Here is a 21,449-nt window from a genome sequence, read left to right as displayed (position 1 = left end):
GCCGCATATTTTGTGGCGATTTAATCAACGGGCTTCATATCTTCGAGTGGCTTTAGGCCTTGATAAATGATGACTATCTAGTAAAAAAAAAAAAGATGCAGCTGCAGAATTTTTGTAGTAAATTTGATCTAATGTGATATATCGGAAAATATCAGCACTTCACAATTACACAATGTCATCTGAACAAAATTTGATTTTTTTTTTTTAGAAATAAATAAATAACCCTCCTCCTCCTCCTCCTCCTCCTCATGTACGACAGATTTACACGTGATTTTATTTGTAGTATGTGTTTTGATTTGTTTTGTTTTTTTTTTGTAAATTGCCTTCACACGGAAGAGTCCAATATTTTAGTGTAGAACCAAACGTTTGAATACCTTGGACGCCAGTCGTTAGGAAGTATGGAGGAGGGGTATATCGGAATTAATCACGGGCAGTAGCAGGACGGTTTCGATCCCGAGTAGCGATCACCAGGGTTATTAATTTTGAATAACGAAGTCTAAATAACACATCAAATTTCGAAATCTTACCCTCTCCTCCACCGCACCTATTTTAGTAGGAGGAGACGGTCAAAAATGTAAACTATTTTCGTAAATGCTAATTTGTTTTCACTTTTTTTGAATAAAACAAAATAAAATGTAAATTTTAAAGAGCGATTAATTTTTATAAAAATTATTATAAACTGATTAATGTTTATAATAATTACAAACGGATTAATTTTTATAATATATACAAATCGATTATTTATAATAATAATAATAATAATTATTATTATTATTATTATTATTATTATAAACTGATTACATATTATAATTATAATAAACTGATTAGTTATTATAATTATTATAACTAATTATTCAATTTCAAAACAAATCGATCGATAGAAAAAGCAGAGTTGATAACATTTTTATTTGAGTCTCTTCCACTTCCGAAAACCAGGAAGCAGCATTATTTAAACATTTTATTTGACCCATTGACATACAATAGTGACACGCCGAACTATTTTTTTTATTTGAATTTAATTTCCGAAGAATTTCACGGTGCAAACTATAATTCTATCTATCGTTATTTTATGGCGACGATTTCTTGGGAAATTAATTCAAAGTAATTTATTTGGGTTTATTCACGTCTATCGTAATTGCATTACAAACAAGTTAATATTTAGTTTGTAAGTAAAAACGGCATTCTTAATTTTAGGTTTTCGGTATATTTATTTGTCTTTTTAATTAAAAAAAAATTAAAATTAAATGAACACTATTTTTATTGCGATTTCGAAATAAATTAAAACTCAGTTAGTGACAAGTTGTTTTCGAAATATGTTAAAACTAAATCAGTTTCTGACAAGTTTTATAATTCAGAAATAGAATAAAACCAAACCAGTTTGAGACATTTTTTATAAATTAGAAATAAATTAAAACTCAGTCAGTTGGAGACATTTATTTTAATTTAGAAGTAAATTCAGACTCAATCAGTTTGGGACATTTATTTTTAATTTAGAAATAAATATAACTAAATCAGTTTTCGCCGATTTTTAAAATTCAAAAATAAAATTTATAAGGTCGAGACATTTTTTTTATTTAAAACAATCAGTTTGGGGCATGTTGCAAATTTCTGAATAAATTAAAACTTAATCAGTTTTAGACATTTTTTTAATTTAGAAATAAATTAAAACTTAATTAGTTTGCGACATCTTTTTTTAATTTATAAATAAATTAAAATCCAATCAGTTTGGGACATTTTTGTAATTTCGAAATATATTCAAACAATTCATTTTGAATATTCTGAATATATGAAATTTTGAATATTCTGAATGTATGAAATTTTGAATATTCTGAATATATGAAATTTTGAATATTCTGAATGTATGAAAATAGTCGGAATTTCTAACAAAAATAATTGAATTCAATATATCGATAATGTTTTATTACTTGAAAGTATTTCGATTTACGAAAAAGGTTCACCAAGCTTCAATAAAGTTCGTCATCTTTTGCCTCGAGTCGAACTCTTTCCAAAAATATGAAAAAAAAAACCTTAAGCTGAAGAAGCACAGTGTCAAAAGATATAAATCTGTGAAGTTAAGGTTAAGTGCACCTATATGGAGTTTACATGTGACCGATGACTACTAATATTAACTTCACATGTTTAGATGTTCTATTAATTACTTAATGGGGTTTAAAGTAATTGAAATTAATTGTTCAACTATATTTCTATTACAATAATATAAGTCATCAATAGTGTCATTTACCTGGAAACTACATTACACCGTTTAATGGATTCAAAATCATTTTTCGAATTTCACGCGATTACGGAGAAATAACTGTGGCAACCATTTTCTTATGCATTATAATGGCGAAAAACTGACCGAAATTTTATTTCTGACTACAGTGTTTATAGATAAAACTCAAGTATTGCCACTCATCCAAGGTAGAACAATATTTCTCAGTCGCGCCACTATTGTAGCACAGCTATTTTTTTTTTTTTTTTACATTTGTTTACATTGCTACACTAATGTAAAAGCCATAAAAAATAGCTGGAAATTAAAATATTCCGTAGAATATAATCTGACTTTTAACGGTTCTGTCAAACGCACAACGTTTTTATTATTTTATTTTTATTGACTTTAAATGTATTTTTGTGTTGTCAGCCGAACTTGGAATTAGTGGTAGTTTAAAGAAGACTTGTGCTTTTTATGGCTTTTAAGTTAAAATTAAAGAAACGTATACACGAACGGTGTTGAAAACTTGTGACAACGCGCTAAACGAAACACCAAAGCGGTACGACACAATCATTGTTATTAAATTACCTGAATGGTGCCAACTAAAAGCAATACTCGGCACAGAAGCATTTGCATCGATATTGTAACGCATTCCTGACTGGTATATTGTCCCGAATTGGCATTTACTGCAAGATGTCAGTCGGGTTAGAAACACATGCTCTTCCTTAATCCTACCACTAACATTAAGTCCGGGTGGCAAAACGAAAATTTTTTTAAAACTTTGTCTGACATGTCGTTGTGAGTAATGAGTTTGGCATTCTTGCGGAGCCATCAAACATTCAGGCACACCCAAAGCTCAAGTGCGTCCAATTATTTGTTGTTGCTATAACAGCAAGCATTTTCCAACTAAAAATTGACCACGTTCTATTTTGTATCTTCTTTTCGAAAATGTTTGAAAGTTTTCTTTTTTTTCCAAATATCCATTTTAGTCAAGTTCAGACCTAGAAAAAGTCGAAAGATCTAAAATTTGAAAGTCTGAACCGGAGACAATATTTCCGGTCTGTTATTAGATATTTTTGCAACACTTTATACTCATAACTTACAGAAACATTTTTAATGAGTTCTTACCGACAAAATTTACATCAGCTGTAATAATTTTTATCCAAGAAATTATCGAATTTTTCAACCTGTTTTAGAAACCAAAAATGAAACCGTATTTCATAAATAAGCAACCCTATTAATATCCAAAATAACTTTTAAAAGAATATGATATGAAACGTTAACAAACTATAAAAAAGCAAATTTAGCGTCAGAAAATTAAAATGATATAAAATAGTGTTTCAATAGTTTTTGTTTTAATTAATAATCGTTAAGAATAATTCAATAAAATCCAATTTTTACTTTTCACACACAAATTTATATTTAAATGTATTTATGATGTACCCCACGCCCACGACATCTGCTGAAATACATTTGATGCGTTAGAATTTCCTTTCAGAATTTTCTCAAATCAGTGCAAGTTAAAAATATCACCAACTTACAAGGTATAAATTGTTAACAAGGTATAAATTGTTAACAAGGTATAAATTGTTAACAAGGTATAGATTGTTAACAAGGTATAAATTGTTAACAAGATATAAATTGTTAACAAGATATAAATTGTTAACAAGGTATAAATTGTTAACAAGGTATAAATTGTTAACAAGGTATAAATTGTTAACAAGATATAAATTGTTATCAAGGTATAAATTGTTAACAAAATATAAATTGTTAACAAGATATAAATTGTTAACAAGATATAAATTGTTAACAAGATATAAATTGTTAACAAGGTATAAATTGTTAACAAGGTATAAATTGTTAACAAGATATAAATTGTTAACAAGGTATAAATTGTTAACAAGATATAAATTGTTAACAAGGTATAAATTGTTAACAAGGTATAAATTGTTAACAAGATATAAATTAATAACAAGATATAAATTGGCTGAAAATGTTGTATCCCAAGTATTCGATCTCTTGGTTTGTTATTGGTGTGGCCATCGTTTCATAAAATTAATTGAAGATGGCATTCCGTTAGTGTCGCTAACTGATATCTTGGAAGGAATCGAAGATTTGCTTATGTTTATCGTTAAATTTTTGAAAAAAAAAAAGAAAGTTTTGTTTTTTAGACTATCGCAAACGATATTTGCAGCAGTTCACTGATCGATCCAGTGATCGGTTTGAATTTAAATTCAGGCTGGACAGAGGACGACGATGGAATCGAGGCCAAAGCACATTGGAAGAAGAAAATGGATCAATGGAAACCGAAGAAAAAAAAATCGCGTCGATGAAATTTTTTGGTAAAAAAAAAAAGTTAAACTTTAATTTCTTCAGTTCAATCAGCAGATTTATTTTGACGTTTTTATTTCTGTTTTCCTTCATTGAAAATATCACAAATGGTGATCTATAGCGCGAATGTGTGTCTTCTTCCATACTGACGGAGACTCGCATCAACAAATTGTACCCAGAATAACATTGACCTTTGACGTCTGTTAATAAAAAGTAAAGTTATTTTTATAGAATCACTCCCGTCGGAATGCTTTTATATATAGACTCAGTCCCGTTTCCAAATTCTTTAGGCGGCATCTGTATTTACAGTAGTTTTTTTTAATTTTTTATTACGACGTGCCTAATGCCGGGAGATTCTCATTTTTGTTGTATGTCGCCGATCGGGCGTGCTCCATCCGGAATTTAATAATTCAAGAATTTTTCGTCCTAAACTTGAAACAGCCACAAAGAATTCCGGTGCCAGGATAGGGGAGAGTACATGAAACAAAAACGACGTTCGGCAACTGAAAATTCCTTGAATGATCTCTAGAATTGCAGTTCATCCGAGTGGAAGCAACTATACTTCATGGGCTACGGTCGTTACTAGCAATTTCTTACAAGCCATTGGTACTGATACTGATTCTCTCTATGAGCGCACCCAGTGCCGTGATCTTATACCCGACTAGGCTAAGTTTAATGAATAGAATCTTAAATAACATTTTATAAATTATTTAAAAAACAAATCGTGAAATATGTTTTTAGATGTGTCTCCGGATTTCTTTCGGTTTAGTCTGTCACGCTAAACTTTAGTCTGTCAAACTTGATATTAGTCTGTCAAGCTTAGCATTAGTCTGTCAATAAACGCACAGATTAAATGGACGCATCTTCAGAATATCCGTTCTTGCTAAAAATTCGCAGGTTCAACTGCCACCCCCCGTAACCCCCTTTTATTTTTACGGACTCCAAGGTCCCTAAAGTTTTTCCAGGCTTCGAGGATTGGTCAGTAATTCGCGAAGAATTCTCCACACTTGTTTGGCCGCGCTATCCATCGCCGACGGTGATCTTCCTTTAAACAAATCCAAATTTGGAAGAAAATAATGCGGACATCGCCTGTTCTGCAGGCAGGATATCAACTGCAAGAGTATCCCATTGATTCTGTCCCCCAGGCAGGTGTCGTCCCATTCAACCTCCCGCGGGTGTTTTTCACATTCGTAAAGCAACAGGGTTTTCATGTGATAATTGGTGATAGGTTGGCTTGGTAACTCCAAATGCCGGTCGCGCATTGCTTTTAAGATGCTCAAGCATTTACGCCGGCAGCCTCCAAAGAGTAAGCGGTCCTCGGCATATTTGAACGACATTACCCAGGCATCACCCTCGGCCGCCGACTGCTTGTCCTTCATGTAAATACTCTCCTTTGACAAAAGATCAAATCCTTCTGTCTTGACCTCTGCGATCAGGTTCGGATTCGGCCAGGGTATGTGCGGCACGGGCCAGTGAGCAGCACTCCGAGACCAGATGCCCCCACAGCGGAAGGCCGGCGTGATCTGCACGACGTAACGTTCCTTAATACGTAGTTTCACTTCGGTTGTATCGGCCACCATTTTCACCACTTCGCGATAACTGCATTTGTCAACGGCTTGTGCGACCAAAGTTTGGAACCGGGATCGAATCTTTCTGGCAGACAAATAACCAGAGGCTGTAATGAATTCGACCCACAGTGACATCGATCTTTTGCGGCCGTCACTTAATTTTAGTACGGCGCAACCAGGTATAGTACCGTCGTCGACAAAATTAAAGACACCCATTTGGTTCAGGTAGAGGACCACTTCGTATTCTGTTGGGGAGATCACCTCCAGACCTTCATACCGACCCGTGTTGGATTCGTTCAGCGAACTAATAAACCGCGGTTCCTGTACCTCAACCTCTTTGAGGACATCCTGCACCACTTTGCACACCTCACGCACCGTTTTGGCCACATTAGCTTTGCGTGTTTGGACCCTTTCGTTATAATATTTATTTAATTGAAACAAAAGTTTCGATTGAGCGGCCATCATATCGGAGCCTTCGAGTAACATCAGGACAGATTTGGGCTTGTAGAACTCACAAATTATAACAAGAAAAGGTCCAACTGTTTACGCGTGAATCTGCGCCTGATCGAATGGAAATGATCGACTACTGTAATGCTGTAACAGCAGACGGTTAATGATCACAATTCGCAGTTATAAACAGTTCTTAGCAGTTCTTAGCAGTTCTTCGTAGTTACCACCGAAAGTCTGAATTGAGGGTAGTTTTAGTTTTGCTATTTTTAAAAAAATTTTTTTAGACAAAATATTCGTTTTGGATCATAAAAAGCTGATTAAAAAAATCGAAAAAAAAAATGTTTTTACGTACCTTTTTGGTGCAGATTTTAACTCCAATTGTTTTTAAGATAAATTCAAAAATAAAAAAAAATAATGTTGTCAAAATAAAGATATTCCTTGTTGATTAAAACAAACAAACAAACAAAAAAGACAACAAACAAACACCCAAGGTAAAGCACTCAATCGTCTTTTGAGTAGCGTCGATATTTTCTACAAATGTGGAAGGTGTGTGGATGTCGATAGTGTAAGAAATAATGGGGGAGTGGGCTGTTTCTGGCGGTGGTGGTGGTATGCGAGGCTTGCACGGAGATGTTCAAACACACGTCACAGCGATGACTGTGTCTCTCTATTTCGTTTGATTGACAGAAACCCTGCAGGGGAAGGGTAGTCCTTCTTGCAAGTAGAAAGACACGACCTTGTTGTTCTATGCTTGTCAGTAATATCTACATAAACAACGAAATAGAAATGAGAATCTCATTTAATATGCTCTAATAATGAAGTGTGTGGGTGTGTGGGGGGTTGTTTATATAGATGGGATCGTGGTGTTTTTATGTTTTGACTTTTTTGTTGTTGCATGTGCGTAGTTTGAAATGTGAAATTGTCAATAATCTCGACAGCAACTTAAACTTTTCCGATCAGCAAATCGCGTTTGTTTTAACGTTTATAGAAAACAAACATGCCAAAAAAAAACAAAAAAAAAAACAAAAAACAAAAAAAAAACTGAGATACTATATAAAGTCCGTGTCAATAGTATATCAGTTTGATATGAAATTTAAACAAATATTAAAATTTGATCGACGAGATAAAAATAATCTGGAATAATTTGAAAGTATATTTACCATAAAAAAACGGTTAATTGTTTTGAAATCAACAATAAAGCAATTTTTGTCAAAATACTGTATATAAAGTACAGAGCAAAGACCAAACAGTTATTTATATACTTGTTTTTTTTTTTTAACTGTTCATAATAAATTAATGTTTCGTGTTATTCATTTCGACTTTTATTGTTCTATACATACGTGTGTGCAGGTGTGTATGCACAGTAATTATAATTATTTAATTTAAAAAATCTTCTTAAAATGTGTTCAGTAATTTTAAAGGGACACGATCTCAATGCGAAATATTAGTACTTTGATATTACAATATATTTATTGTTAACAACTTTAATGTAAGTTATGCATTAAAAACATTAGAATGAGGGTTATAATTGCCGGGTGGGTGTATATATATATATATATATATACATACATACACATATATTTTTATATTGCGTAAACGACAGAAATACACACGTTTTTAATATAAGTCCAAAACAAAACGACCAAGGTGTGTAAAAAAATGAAATGTGCAAATTGAAATGGTTCAATAAAAGAAAACGACGTAGCAAATATTTTTAAATGATTATTGTTGAATGTTGCTGGCAAATTAGTTTAAGAAAAAAATAAAACGAAATGAATGTTTTGTTAAGAAACTCGACGAAAAAAAAAGGAAAGAAAATAAAAATATAGTGAAAAAAAGTTTGACTTGTATTTATTTATGTGAAAAACATGTCTCTTTTGAGAAATGAAAAGTGTCGAGCCTCAAAACTCCCTGAAAAAATATTTCTCTTTTTTTCAACAAAAGCAAAATTAAAAATTCTTCTAGTACTAAGATGTTGTAATAAATAGGTGACTAACTCTAGTACTAAAATGTAAGAAATAAATTCTAAATAATCGTTCTTATCATCTTTGCGGCTAAAGGTGGCTAAGAAGCATTCAAATGTTGTTTTTGTCCTTTTCGAACCAAATCTGATGGGAAGTTTCAAAATTCTACGAGAAAAATTTTAAGTTTCAAAAGTAAGCAAAAAGTTTTTATAAATTATTTCTTAAATAACGTAGAGAGGAAAGAATTGAATGTGAAATATAATCGATTTAAATTCTTTTTTAAATCTAAATCGCTTTTTTTCCTTTTGGGTCTCAAGCAGAACTTGAGTTTTCGTTTTTAAACTATTAAAATGTTCAATTTTTTAAGACTCCCCAAACAAGTGATCAGGTTTTTTATTTATTTTTTTCTTTCCAAAAATACACTAAATAAAAAAGGCTATTCACACCTAAAGAAGGGTTGATAATATAAGCTGTTAGATATTAAATATTAAAACCAGACAAGAGAGGATATCAGAAATATGTATATATAAAATATAGGTGTGGCTTTGTGTATTTTTTTTTTTTTTTTTTTTTTACTGTTAATAGATGCAGCGATTCTTCCGTTGAGAATTATAAAGACTTGAAAAAATGGAAGAAGGTATCCCTAATTCCTCGGGAATTTTGGTAAAAAATCCTGGAGGGAATCTGCCGATTTTAAAAGACGAACAGATTGACAATTCCGTTATATCCGATCAGCACATAGTTACAAAATGAAAAAAAAATCGTGTAAAATTGTCGCTGGGTTTTGATGGCAATCAAATAACTTTATGGCTGCTATCGTTGATGTCGCCATCGTAGTTGCGATACGTGTTCTTCAGTTCAAATGTGGCCTCGTTATTCAGTTGCATTTCAGAAATGTCGATGCTTTTATCCGCCAAATTTGTGTCCAATCTTAGAGATGACGAGTTTTCTTCGAAATGAATTAAGAATTGATTCCAGTTTTTATTCCACGACAGATTTTTGTTGGTTTTTTTTTTGGGGGGGGGGTAGAAGAACACAGAGAATTGTTATCCTTGTCGTTTTTTCTTCTGTGAATTATCGGTTTGAAATATTTTAAGATCTTTCACTTTTCGTGTTGTTTTGTGTGATTAGTAACCTCGGGTCTTTACTGCGTTTTAATTCTGTTTTCCTTTTTTTGCCACGATTGAATAGTTTGTTTGCCACGATTGATTAATTGTATTAAATTGCAAAAGAAACAAAAAGATCAGTGGCTTTAAAAGATTGTTGTTATTTTCGTCTCAGACCCAAAAAGAGACGAGAGATGCCAGCTCTGAACGGCCTTCTTTCACTTCTAGCTGTCTGTCTGAGGTGAAATTATTAGTTGCAGAAGGAGAGCGTGTCTTGTGATGAGCGTGGTGGTGGTGGGGGGGGTCTTAGTGGAAGAGTGGTGGGATATTGCGGGTTATTGGTGGAGGAGGCGGGATTTTTTGGCCGAGGGTTAGAAAAAGAAAAGAAAACAACAAACAAAGAAATATCTTCTTTGCTCTGATTTGTGTCTGTCAAGTCGAGTAGTGGCCGACCGAGTGAATGAGAGAGAGAGAGAGAGAGAGAGAGAGAGTACACCCCACTGTCAGCGGGAAGAAGGTGAGAGGCGATGAAGAAAGGCACTCTCCTTCGAAACAAGTATGACGGTACAGCGTTGTTGAAAGAGGAGTCGATTGATATTATGGCACTTCTGCTGTTTACGGACCATGCTACTTCAGACACGATTTTCAAGTAAAATTCAAATTTTACGGTATCTTTTGTTCATTAAATTGTTAGGTGAAAGTATAAAATAGTTAAGAAAGCCCCTTCCCCATGTTAGGAATGACTTTCCAAATAGTAATGTTATCATTTCACTTCGGTTTGTAAACTGCAGAAGTATCATAATAATAATAATAATAATAATAATAATAATAATAATAATAACTAGCGAGCCCTGTGAAAATTCCACAGGGGACTGATTCATATGTAATATATTTATGTTGGCATTCTGTAGATGTTCAGTGTAAATGGAAACGCTCTGATATTATTGTACCTATTTACTATGCCTCCCCACGGGACAGAGTTAGACACCAGTGTCGTTTTTTAACGTGGAGAAAAGGTACAAAAATAAAAATTGTCTCAGTCGTGAAGGATTTCTCCTCCACCGAAAGAGAACAAGAAATGGAAGTGCAGCAACTGCAGCAGAAGAACAGATACTACACTTTGATCTCTGATATTATTTTAGCTCTTTTGTTAAAACTGCAAAAGTATTTATCCAAGCTGGCGTAGCCAGGTCGTAAAATACGCTTAAAAATACTATTTGAATTCTTGCAGATTTCGTATATATTATTATTATAGAGTTAATGTTCTATCGAGGTTTACATATTATAAAGTTGCGATTGCAAAAAAAAAAAAAAAAAGAAAAAAAAGACTTGGATTCATCAGCTTGAATCGAAACCGAATCCCCAAACTGATGGCACTCAAGTAATTTAATTTTTTTATAAATAATTTTACTAAGAATTCTTCATAATTTTAGTTTCAGTTTCGATTATAGCTGATGGCACTTAAGTAATCTATTTTTTTTAAAATAATTTTACCAAGAATTTCTCATAAGTTTTGGTTTTAGTTTCGATTATAGCTAATGGTACTCCAATAATCTATTTTTTTTTAAATAATTTTATCAAGAATTCTTCATAAGTTTTAATTTTGGTTTCGATTATAACTGACGGAATTAAAGTTATATATATATATATATATATATATATATATATATATATATATATATATATATATATATATATATATATATATATATATATCCACATACAATACTGTTTCGTTGTATCACAACTCATCAGTGCGGCTAGACATACACCTTTCCCCAGTCGTGGATCGAACCTACCAACGTCGCAGCTCTGACCAACACACCACGAATCAGTGCCGTAAATATTTCTCATCGTGTGTGTATTAAATCCACACCCGCCCGTCGCAACGGTGCTCTCGGTGTGTCAGAATTTTTGGGAAATTTTACACCCTTAACACAAAACTGCGAATAAAATATACAAAACTCGTAATTTCTCTTTTGAAAGTGGTTTGTTTAATTTCTTTATGGAATAATCTTCCGAAATAAACTATTAAAGTTTTTTGATAAATAATAGAAATATTATATTTTGATTAAAAAAAAAACAAACAGTTTTTACAAATTGCCCCCGCGAGCTCATGCAGCCATTTTTTCTACGTAATAAAATGAATTGAACTTTACGAGTTAAATTTTTTCAATTTTTTTCAATTTAAAAATCTATCAAAATTTTTCTATTGGTTCAATTTTTACGATATTTGCAGGTTTAATGTGAAATGTTATGCTCTTTCCAATAAATCGAATATAATATTCTAGACAATCGTTTCTTTCTTTAAATTCACCCCCCCCCCATTTTGAAATGTCTGTTAAAATGAAAATAATTAATTTTCTCACCTAATATATAAATATCACAAATTGAAGATAAATAAATAAAATAATCTAATTTAAAACAAAAAAGAATAGTTTTTTACAAATTTACCTGTAAAGTCAGAATTTTTTTTTTAAATGAAACCTCATATTTTCGTTATATTGTCCAGTGAATATCGGACACCTACATCAACTTTTTCTATTTCATTCAATGTTCGTTTTTAAGATTAAAAGAAATCACTGCATAAAGAGAATTAAAATATTTGAAATAAAAAACTCATGTATTTCTTTAAGAGAATAAAAAAAATGGAAAATTGGTCGGGTGGTTTGTGTTTAAACGGCAAAAACTGATGAGTGAAATGTAATCATATTTTAATTACGGGGGCCCATATTGACCAACTTTTTTTTTGACAGCAAACATTTCAGAAAGACAAAGGGGGGGATAAGGCACATGCCAGAAAGTAAAAGGAAAGACAACATTAAATAATTACCCCTTTTTTCACGCACAAGTCACGATGGCTCACGCGTATGTGTTGTTTTTACGTTTTTGAAATAATTATAGCCGTTTTAGGCATCCGTATTTGACAACGGGAAGAAAGAGAGGAAACGCTGCTCTGCTAACAGCGGATATTCGCTTACGAAATCGCGGTTTTTTTCGGACCCTTGTTCTTTTATTTAAAAAGTACATGGAATATAAAATATAAATATGGGCAAATTCTTATAAATGAAGAATTGAAGCACTCATTGATTAGTATTGTTTATAGGTAAGTGATTTTTTAAAATTTATATATATTTATTTGGATTAAGTAAAAATTCGTTGAATTTCGTGAAATCCTTTTTAAAGAAAACCGATTAAAAACATATTGTATATTTTTCGATTAAACCTTTGATTATTTTAAAATTTGGTCTTTGCTCTTTTTATTGAAAATAATTAGGGTTTGAAATTACATTATTCATGTTGTTATGAGCTTCGAAAGATAGCGAGTAATTAATCACATGTTGATCACTCCTTTTTAATGGTGACTTCTGATGCATGCATGTATTTATGTATATATATATATGTATGTATATATATGTATATATATAATTACATATATGCATATATAGATGATATATATAATTATATATATATGAATATATATATATGTGTATATATGTATGTATATGTATATATATATATGTATATATATGTATATATGTATATATAAATTCATGTATATATACATATTCTGACCAACGTAGGGTAGAAAATGTTCACTCAACATATTAATGTACTTGGTCGAATTAATTCGACCTTGCAAGCGAACTATATCCCCTAGACCATTGGTACTAATAATATCCCACACCAAAAATGAACCTCCACCACCTTGCAGCGTTGAAACTGAGCACCTAGGATTAAATTCTTCGTCTTTCCTCCGACGGACGTACTGCCTAGCCTATTGAACTTGCTTTCGTCGCTAAAAACACTTGACCAATATGAAGAGTCATGATCTTCATTGCATCTGATGAAGTCCAGATGGCGCTTTCTGTTCTGTACAGCAATCATTGGCTTGCGTCTTGCAACATATCCTAGCAAATTAAATCCCTTTAATCTGTTATTGACAGTAGAAACAGAGCACTTTTTAACAAGATTGCACTGTTGTTGGAGAGCCGTTTCAACTCTGTTTCTTAGGCTGCAGATTTGATAGCATTGTCTTCCCTGTTAGAAGTAACTCTAGTACGACCAGATTTAGGGGTATCACAAACACTACCGGTGTTTTGGCGCTTTTGCACAGTTTATCGTACTGTTTTCTCATCACATTTCAATCTGCGGCCGATTTCTCGATTGGATAGACCAGAAAGGTGGAGATTACTGAGCTCTTGACGATCACTAAGAGAAAGTCGTGGCATATGGACTAAATCTTACGTTGTATAACCTGGAACAACAACAATTACAATTAGAGATGCTTTGTTGCCTGTTAGTGGATATTTTAAACTGATTTAGGCTGGTTTTAAGCGAATTTGTTGCTGCGGACTTTCTTTTTGCCTCCTCAATTTGAAGTTATTTTTTTTAAATTGACTAGAACACTAGAATATTTCAACTAAAAGTCAAATATGAACAGGTAAAATTATAGAGGAATAAAAGGCTAATCAAATGAGGTATAGTTTGTATAAACAGTTACATTATAGTTAGCTTAAATTTTTCAGTTTTTGAAAAAATTAAAAGTGCGGACTTTCTTTTGGCCGGCACTATATATATATATATATATATATATATATATATATATATATATATATATATATATATATATATATATAACTTCAGTTCCTTTAGATATAATCGAAACTGAAACCCAAATTATGAAGAATTTTTGGTAAAATTATTTATCACAAGAAATGGAAGTACATAACAATTAAACGACCCGGATGTATGCTTGACACAGTAACACACACGCTATCGTATTAATATATAGATGATGATGATGATATGATGATGATGTTTTCTAAGTTATCGGATAAGAAAACTTTTATCATGCCAATCATTATAAGTGCGCTTGGCTTAATTCCAGATGATCTTGATAAACAGTTGAACTCCTTGGGAATCAAGTACAAAATCACCGTACCCCAGAAGTCAGTTCTGCTTAGCACAACAAACATCCTACGTCAGGTGCTTTCAATCTAACTGTCTCTTTGACTATGCTTACTAGCTTTGGTGTAAAAGCCTGCTCTTAAGTAAAAAAAAAAATATATTAAGAAACAGTGTAAAACATCACAACACTGTGAAGTTAATAATTAAAAAAATAATATTGAAATGTTTTTGATTCATAATGAGGGCAGATATGTAAATTGTGGCCCACATCACCAATATGTGACACAAGGTCAGAAAGTGGCTATCTAAGCAAGCTCTCCCAAAGGAGGGGCACTCTTGCAATTACAAATATTTCCTGAGTATCCCCGCCGGCATTCCCCGGTCGGGCGCCTCGGGCAACAAGAATAAACTTGCCCCACCCGAAAAAAAAAATAATTATAGACAGTCAATTTATCCTGTGAGAGACCACGCACATTCTGTCGATTTAAGTTCTAGTAAGTTGTGACCTACAACATTGTTCCTACACACGGATAATTTATAAATAAATTAACGCATTAAATATAAAAGAAAAATCACTACACATTCAACTATGATTAAAATCAAGGTTTATCGAAACCAACCATTAAGGCCTTTTATCATCAAGACCCCACATTCAAAAATATAACACGGAAAAAAAATACACCTCGAAAAATTAAGACACGACGTCGTTCTGTAGAGCTGGCAAGTCGAAGTAAATTCTGTAAATGGATACATAAAATATATTTTCCTATAACATTTTCTCATAACATGTTCTTATAACATTTTCTGTGGATACATAAGATATATAAGGAAGTGAGAGTAGGAGATTATACTATATATATATATATATATATATATATATATATATATATATATATATATATATATATATTGATCAATGAATTTCCAGTATATTGTTAACATGAACTAAAGACCAATATTTTTTCAAAAGTGCTCAATGCCGACATAAAACTTATAGATAAATAACATTTTACGACTATTGACAGGTGTCTATGAGTCAACATTTTCTTTTTCACGCCGTCGACAGGTTTCTAAATTGATCTCGCAGTAAAAAAACATTTTTTTTCTAACTGCAGATATATTTGGAGTCCTGGCGACATGGAAATGTTAAAACATTGACGGATTCGCGTAAACTGATTAGTATGTTTATGCGCGTGCGCGCGCGCGCACACACACACACACACACACACACACACACACACACACACATATAGATGATGATGAGTATGATGTTGAGGAGGAGGAGGAGGAGGAGGAGGATAATAGAAATAGTATTCCGACAAGATAGAGAAAAAAAAAAGAACAAACTAAGTTACGTGTCAATCAACGTTTCGTCTTTATTGTAAGACGTGCCCTGAAATTGACCAGTACAATATTAAAAAATATGTTTTTCATTGTAATGAAACGTATGACTATGCTCTATTCTAGAACGAAAAAAGTGGTTGGAAATTCCAAAAAATGTATAGCGTTGTTAAAAAGAGTAAAAAAATTTTTAACGTCATATAGCCGTTGATATATTTAAAAAGATAAGATGTATATATACAAATGCCGAACCATTCAAGCGTTTCTCGGGAAGAAGTCAGTCTCCCAGCTCTGAACAACTTATTGCTATATTAATTTTGAATGTGCACAAAAAATGTTTTACGAGATATTTTTATCGAATGCAATGGCGGGTGTGCATACGAAGAAATCGAAATGCATTACGGCAGAATTAAAGTTACCAATGACATTAATATTTACTTTTGATTGTGGAAAAATGATTTGATGGATTCGCAATGAATTGTGTGTATATGTTAGAACTCTTTTCACGCTCAAAATGATCAGCATTAATGCACATCATAGATAATATGCGTAAATAGAAGGATGCGTTTAAAGAACACACAAACACAACACACACAACACACACACAACACACAACACACACACACACACAACACACAAACACAACACACACACACACACCCCACACAAACACAACACACACACACACACAACACACAACACACAACACACACACACACAAATAGAAATGAAATAAATGCGTTATATTTTTGCTTTGTCCTCACGCTGCGAGAACGTTATGACACTCTATGCCTGCTCATCACACTGTTTGTTTGTTATATTATTTGTGGACATATTTTAATAACTAATAAAAGAGATTAGGATAAGAAACTTTTTTATTAGTGCTCTGGAGGCCTCTTTGTGTGGATCGGTGATCTTTTCAACCAACGTATTTCAGATAAAAACATTATTACTTACTTATGCGTCAAAGGAAAGATAAGTTACTTTTATAATTATATGGATAATTATTCATTTATTTGCGGACTTTTATCCTTATTTTTATAGTTGTTGTTTCACGACGTTTCGACCAATTATTCATCTGGCCTTCGTCATCTGGTTAACCGTGATGTGATAGGAATGCTGAATCTCTTAAATGTATTTTCAGTAATTACTGCCTTCCATAGTTGTTGTCGTCTCACCACGTTTTTGGTCAACTAATCATCTGGCCGGCTTTGGGTAGGATTGAAACCGCTATGCTCACCTGGAACCGTAGAGAAGCAACGTCTCTATCCACTGCGCCACGAGCCCCGACGAAGGCAAGAGGGATAGTTGGATGAAACGTCGTGAAACAACAACTATGAAGATGGGGATACTAGTGTGCAAATCAATAAATATACAAATAACTCAACGAATTCCAATAATGAAATCATTTAACTGAAAGTGTTTTGTCTAAGAAATCAAAGTAATACACAACACATTACTGTTACCAAAGACACAGTTTTTCTTTAAGAGGAAAATAAGGTACGTGTGCAGAATTACCCATATAAAAAACAAATAAAAGAAGAAAAATCACGTAAAATCATCGATTAGTTTTATGTTTAAATAAGATATAAAGTACTTTTACAGAATCTTACCCATATAAAAATAAAACAAAATCTTACCTGTGATGGGGGGGGGGGGAAGGCCGGACACAAAATGTCCTGTAAATAATCGAGTGGCTTTATTTTTGAACTAGCAGGTCGCTCGCCGTTTCCTCATCATAAAATACTATTATATAATCTATAATATAAATCTCACCTGTCTGTTTAAATGCATGTATGTATGTATGTATGTATATGTGTGTGTATGTATGTATGTATGTGTGTATGTGTGTGTATGTATGCCTAAAACTTTCCACAGAGGCGACAGATTTTCACGAGATTGGTATCATTTTGAAGCTCGGCCCTTAAGACAACAAATTTGGGTGACAAATATCGAAAAATTGGCATAAAACATTAATTCCTCCACCCTCAACTGGCCACTTTTCTACAGGGAGGGGTCGCTTTTTTTTCGTCGATATTTCCGAAAGTCATCACCTCTTTTCGATTAATTTAAACCTTCGTCACTTCCGATTTGTCAATGGACACAACAGCACAGACGTCACGTTTTTTTTTTTCACGTTCTTTTCCTCCTTTGCAGTACGGATTCGAGCCTGCCTAGAACCACTTTGATTTTTTCAACACACACCTCCAAACACTCGGCCAACGCCGGGAACCCAGACAAGTATATAATAAAATACTCTTATACAAAATATAATATTTGAATTTATGCAGGTTTTGTATTATTAGATTCAATTCTCTATTGACTATTATATTGTAATAAATATATAGTAGTTTTTCAATTTTGACCCCTAAGCAGCTATTTTTACTCGCTAACAACCAAATCAAATTTATTTCACATGTCCAAATCGCCTATATATTAAGTTTCACATCTGTAGACCAACAATTGACATAGTTGTTTAGTAGAGACTGTCCCTCACACAGACAGAAAGACAGACGAGATCACACACACACACACACACACACACACACACACACATGTATATATATATATATATAGAGAGAGAGAGAGAGAGAGAGAAAATAAAAAAGGAACAAACCGAACACATGTTCACCAACGTTTCGTCTTTATTTCGAGACTTCCTCTGGGTGAATGAATAAATAAAGACGAAACGTTGGTGAACACATAATACGGTTTGTTCCTTTTTTATTTTCTCTATTTTGTCGGAATACTATTTCCATTATTTTCATCATATATATATATATATATATATATATATATATATATATATATATATAACATAACATACTTTTACAGAATTCTTCCCATATGAAAAACAAACAACATCTTTCCGTGACAGAAAGAAAATGTTGTGCAACAAAAAGCCATGTAAAATAATCGAATAGTTTTATTTTTAAATAAGACTGCACAGGATGATTCCTTAATTTTAATTACTGCTTGCAGTAGCGTTTTGGGTCCCTCTTGAGTTTTGATTCATTGCACGTTTATGAAATTGTTTCTATTTTTTTATTTTTTTTATTCATTATATTTTTCTAGAAACTTGATTTAATACAAATAAAATCCAGATTAATGAGAAATAAACAAGCATTAGAAGAAATATGTTAAGCACACTTTTCAAATACTGATTCGGCCAATAATCTGAAACACACCATGAAACAATAAAAAATAATAGTAATAATCTGAAACACACCATGAAACAATAAAAAATAATAGTAATAATCTGAAACACACCATGAAACAATAAAAAATAATAGTAATAATCTGAAACAAACCATGGAACAATAAAAAATAATAGTAATAATCTGAAACAAACCATGAAACAATAAAAAATAATAGTAATAATCTGAAACAAACCATGAAACAATAAAAAATAATAGTAATAATCTGAAACAAACCATGGAACAATAAAAAATAATAGTAATAATCTGAAACAAACCATGAAACAATAAAAAATAATAGTAATAATCTGAAACAAACCATGAAACAATAAAAAATAATAGTAATAATCTGAAACAAACCATGGAACAATAAAAAATAATAGTAATAATCTGAAACAAACCATGAAACAATAAAAAATAATAGTAATAATCTGAAACAAACCATGAAACAATAAAAAATAATAGTAATAATCTGAAACAAACCATGAAACAATAAAAAATAATAGTAATAATCTGAAACACACCATGAAACAATAAAAAATAATAGTAATAATCTGAAACAAACCATGAAACAATAAAAAATAATAGTAATAATCTGAAACAAACCATGAAACAATAAAAAATAATAGTAATAATCTGAAACAAACCATGAAACAATAAAAAATAATAGTAATAATCTGAAACAAACCATGAAACAATAAAAAATAATAGTAATAATCTGAAACACACCATGAAACAATAAAAAATAATAGTAATAATCTGAAACAAACCATGAAACAATAAAAAATAATAGTAATAATCTGAAACAAACCATGGAACAATAAAAAATAATAGTAATAATCTGAAACACACCATGAAACAATAAAAAATAATAGTAATAATCTGAAACAAACCATGGAACAATAAAAAATAATAGTAATAATCTGAAACAAACCATGAAACAATAAAAAATAATAGTAATAATCTGAAACAAACCATGAAACAATAAAAAATAATAGTAATAATCTGAAACAAACCATGGAACAATAAAAAATAATAGTAATAATCTGAAACAAACCATGAAACAATAAAAAATAATAGTAATAATCTGAAACAAACCATGGAACAATAAAAAATAATAGTAATAATCTGAAACAAACCATGAAACAATAAAAAATAATAGTAATAATCTGAAACAAACCATGGAACAATAAAAAATAATAGTAAGACACTCGGTAAGCACTACCAAAATGGTGTTCGATTTCCTAGATGTAACAGGTACATGAAATACTGGCGTAGGTCACTTAGAACATGGTAGATATTGAATTCAAATATACTCAATATTCTAAATGCAGATATTTATGTTATGATATAATTTTACTTTTATTAAGTCTCACGTTGGATTGAATATTGTTCAAAAATCTCGATAGAATATATGTTAGAGCTAAGAGAGAGAGAGAGAGAGAGAGAGAATAGAAATATATACAAAGAAGAAATAGAAGTAAAAGAAAAATAAATGTAATTGTATTTTTTTTTTATTCAATTTTCACCTCAAACAAGACACAATGCCACTTTGAAGTAGGGAGCTTCTATCGGGGACATAAGTTGTAGGGATATTATGAAGGGAGATGAGCAGCAAGATGTCTGTTCACATTACACTTGAACTTCTGCATGTCAGTACAGTTGGGAAAGCAGAATCCCGGAAGGGAGTTCCAAAGTCTAGCAGTTCTGAGGGAGAAACTATTGAAGTAGAAGGCTTTCTTACACTTAGGGATTTCCACTGTGTAGGGGTGGGATTTAGCTGCTTGTCGGATTAGTTGGAGGTATTTACGTCGAGGGGGTCCAAGTGCTTATAATTCGTCAGCGCATTCACTATTAAAATACTTGTAGAACAGGCAGAGGGATGCAACATTTCGTCGATGGCACAGAAGCTGAAGCCTAATTGACAATTCCGACTTTTTTATGTTTTCAATCAGATTTGTATCATTTTTCTTCTTACAAATAACTTTTTACTTTTTCATTTAGAATATTATTTTTTTTTTTGGTTTTATAAGTATAGAAAAGCATATTAATTTGTTAAAAGTAAATGGAAATTGAAGAAAAATACAATGTTAAAAAAGTATATACAAGTTATACATATGTATATATATATATATATATATATATATATATATATATATATATATATAATTTGTACAAACATTGATGGCTACATATGTGCATACATGTTTCTGTAATCACCCGTATTGGGGAGATTACGCCTTCAGGCCAAGAATTACCTTTGAAAACTGACATTTCAAGGCACATAAAACATTTTTCTTATTTCGTTTACAAAATTAGACTCTTGTCATCTAATATGGGTGGGGGTTAGGTGTGGGTGGGGATAAGTA

At 31.8% G+C, this 21,449-nt stretch overlaps 1 protein-coding gene and 1 long non-coding RNA gene across 3 annotated transcripts in view; one reads left to right on the top strand and one right to left on the bottom strand.

Moving 5' to 3' along the window:
* Positions 1–299: 299 nt before the first annotated feature.
* LOC145242435 (protein mab-21-like 2) lies at positions 300–10,088 on the bottom strand. The gene has a single exon (XM_080105488.1). It carries the CDS (start codon positions 6,595–6,597, stop codon positions 5,494–5,496), a length of 1,104 nt encoding a protein of 367 aa, XP_079961614.1. The 5' UTR covers positions 6,598–10,088; the 3' UTR covers positions 300–5,493.
* Positions 10,089–10,141: 53 nt separating this feature from the next.
* The window catches only part of LOC145243010 (uncharacterized), a 19,429-nt gene continuing 8,121 nt past the window's right edge, over positions 10,142–21,449 (top strand). The window contains exon 1 of one of the 2 annotated variants that reach the window (XR_013862843.1): positions 10,142–10,280. This is a non-coding gene — a long non-coding RNA (uncharacterized LOC145243010). Of the gene's footprint in view, positions 10,281–12,591; positions 12,738–21,449 lie in introns of those variants that run through there. The other variant, XR_013862844.1, reaches the window with a different exon arrangement.

The sequence above is a fragment of the Euprymna scolopes genome, chromosome 21 (genome assembly GCF_053919585.1).
Source record: "Euprymna scolopes isolate OS-2025 chromosome 21, ASM5391958v1, whole genome shotgun sequence".
In the NCBI taxonomy this organism is placed as follows: Eukaryota; Metazoa; Mollusca; class Cephalopoda; order Sepiida; family Sepiolidae; genus Euprymna; species Euprymna scolopes.
This window is presented reverse-complemented; position numbering and strand designations above follow the sequence as displayed.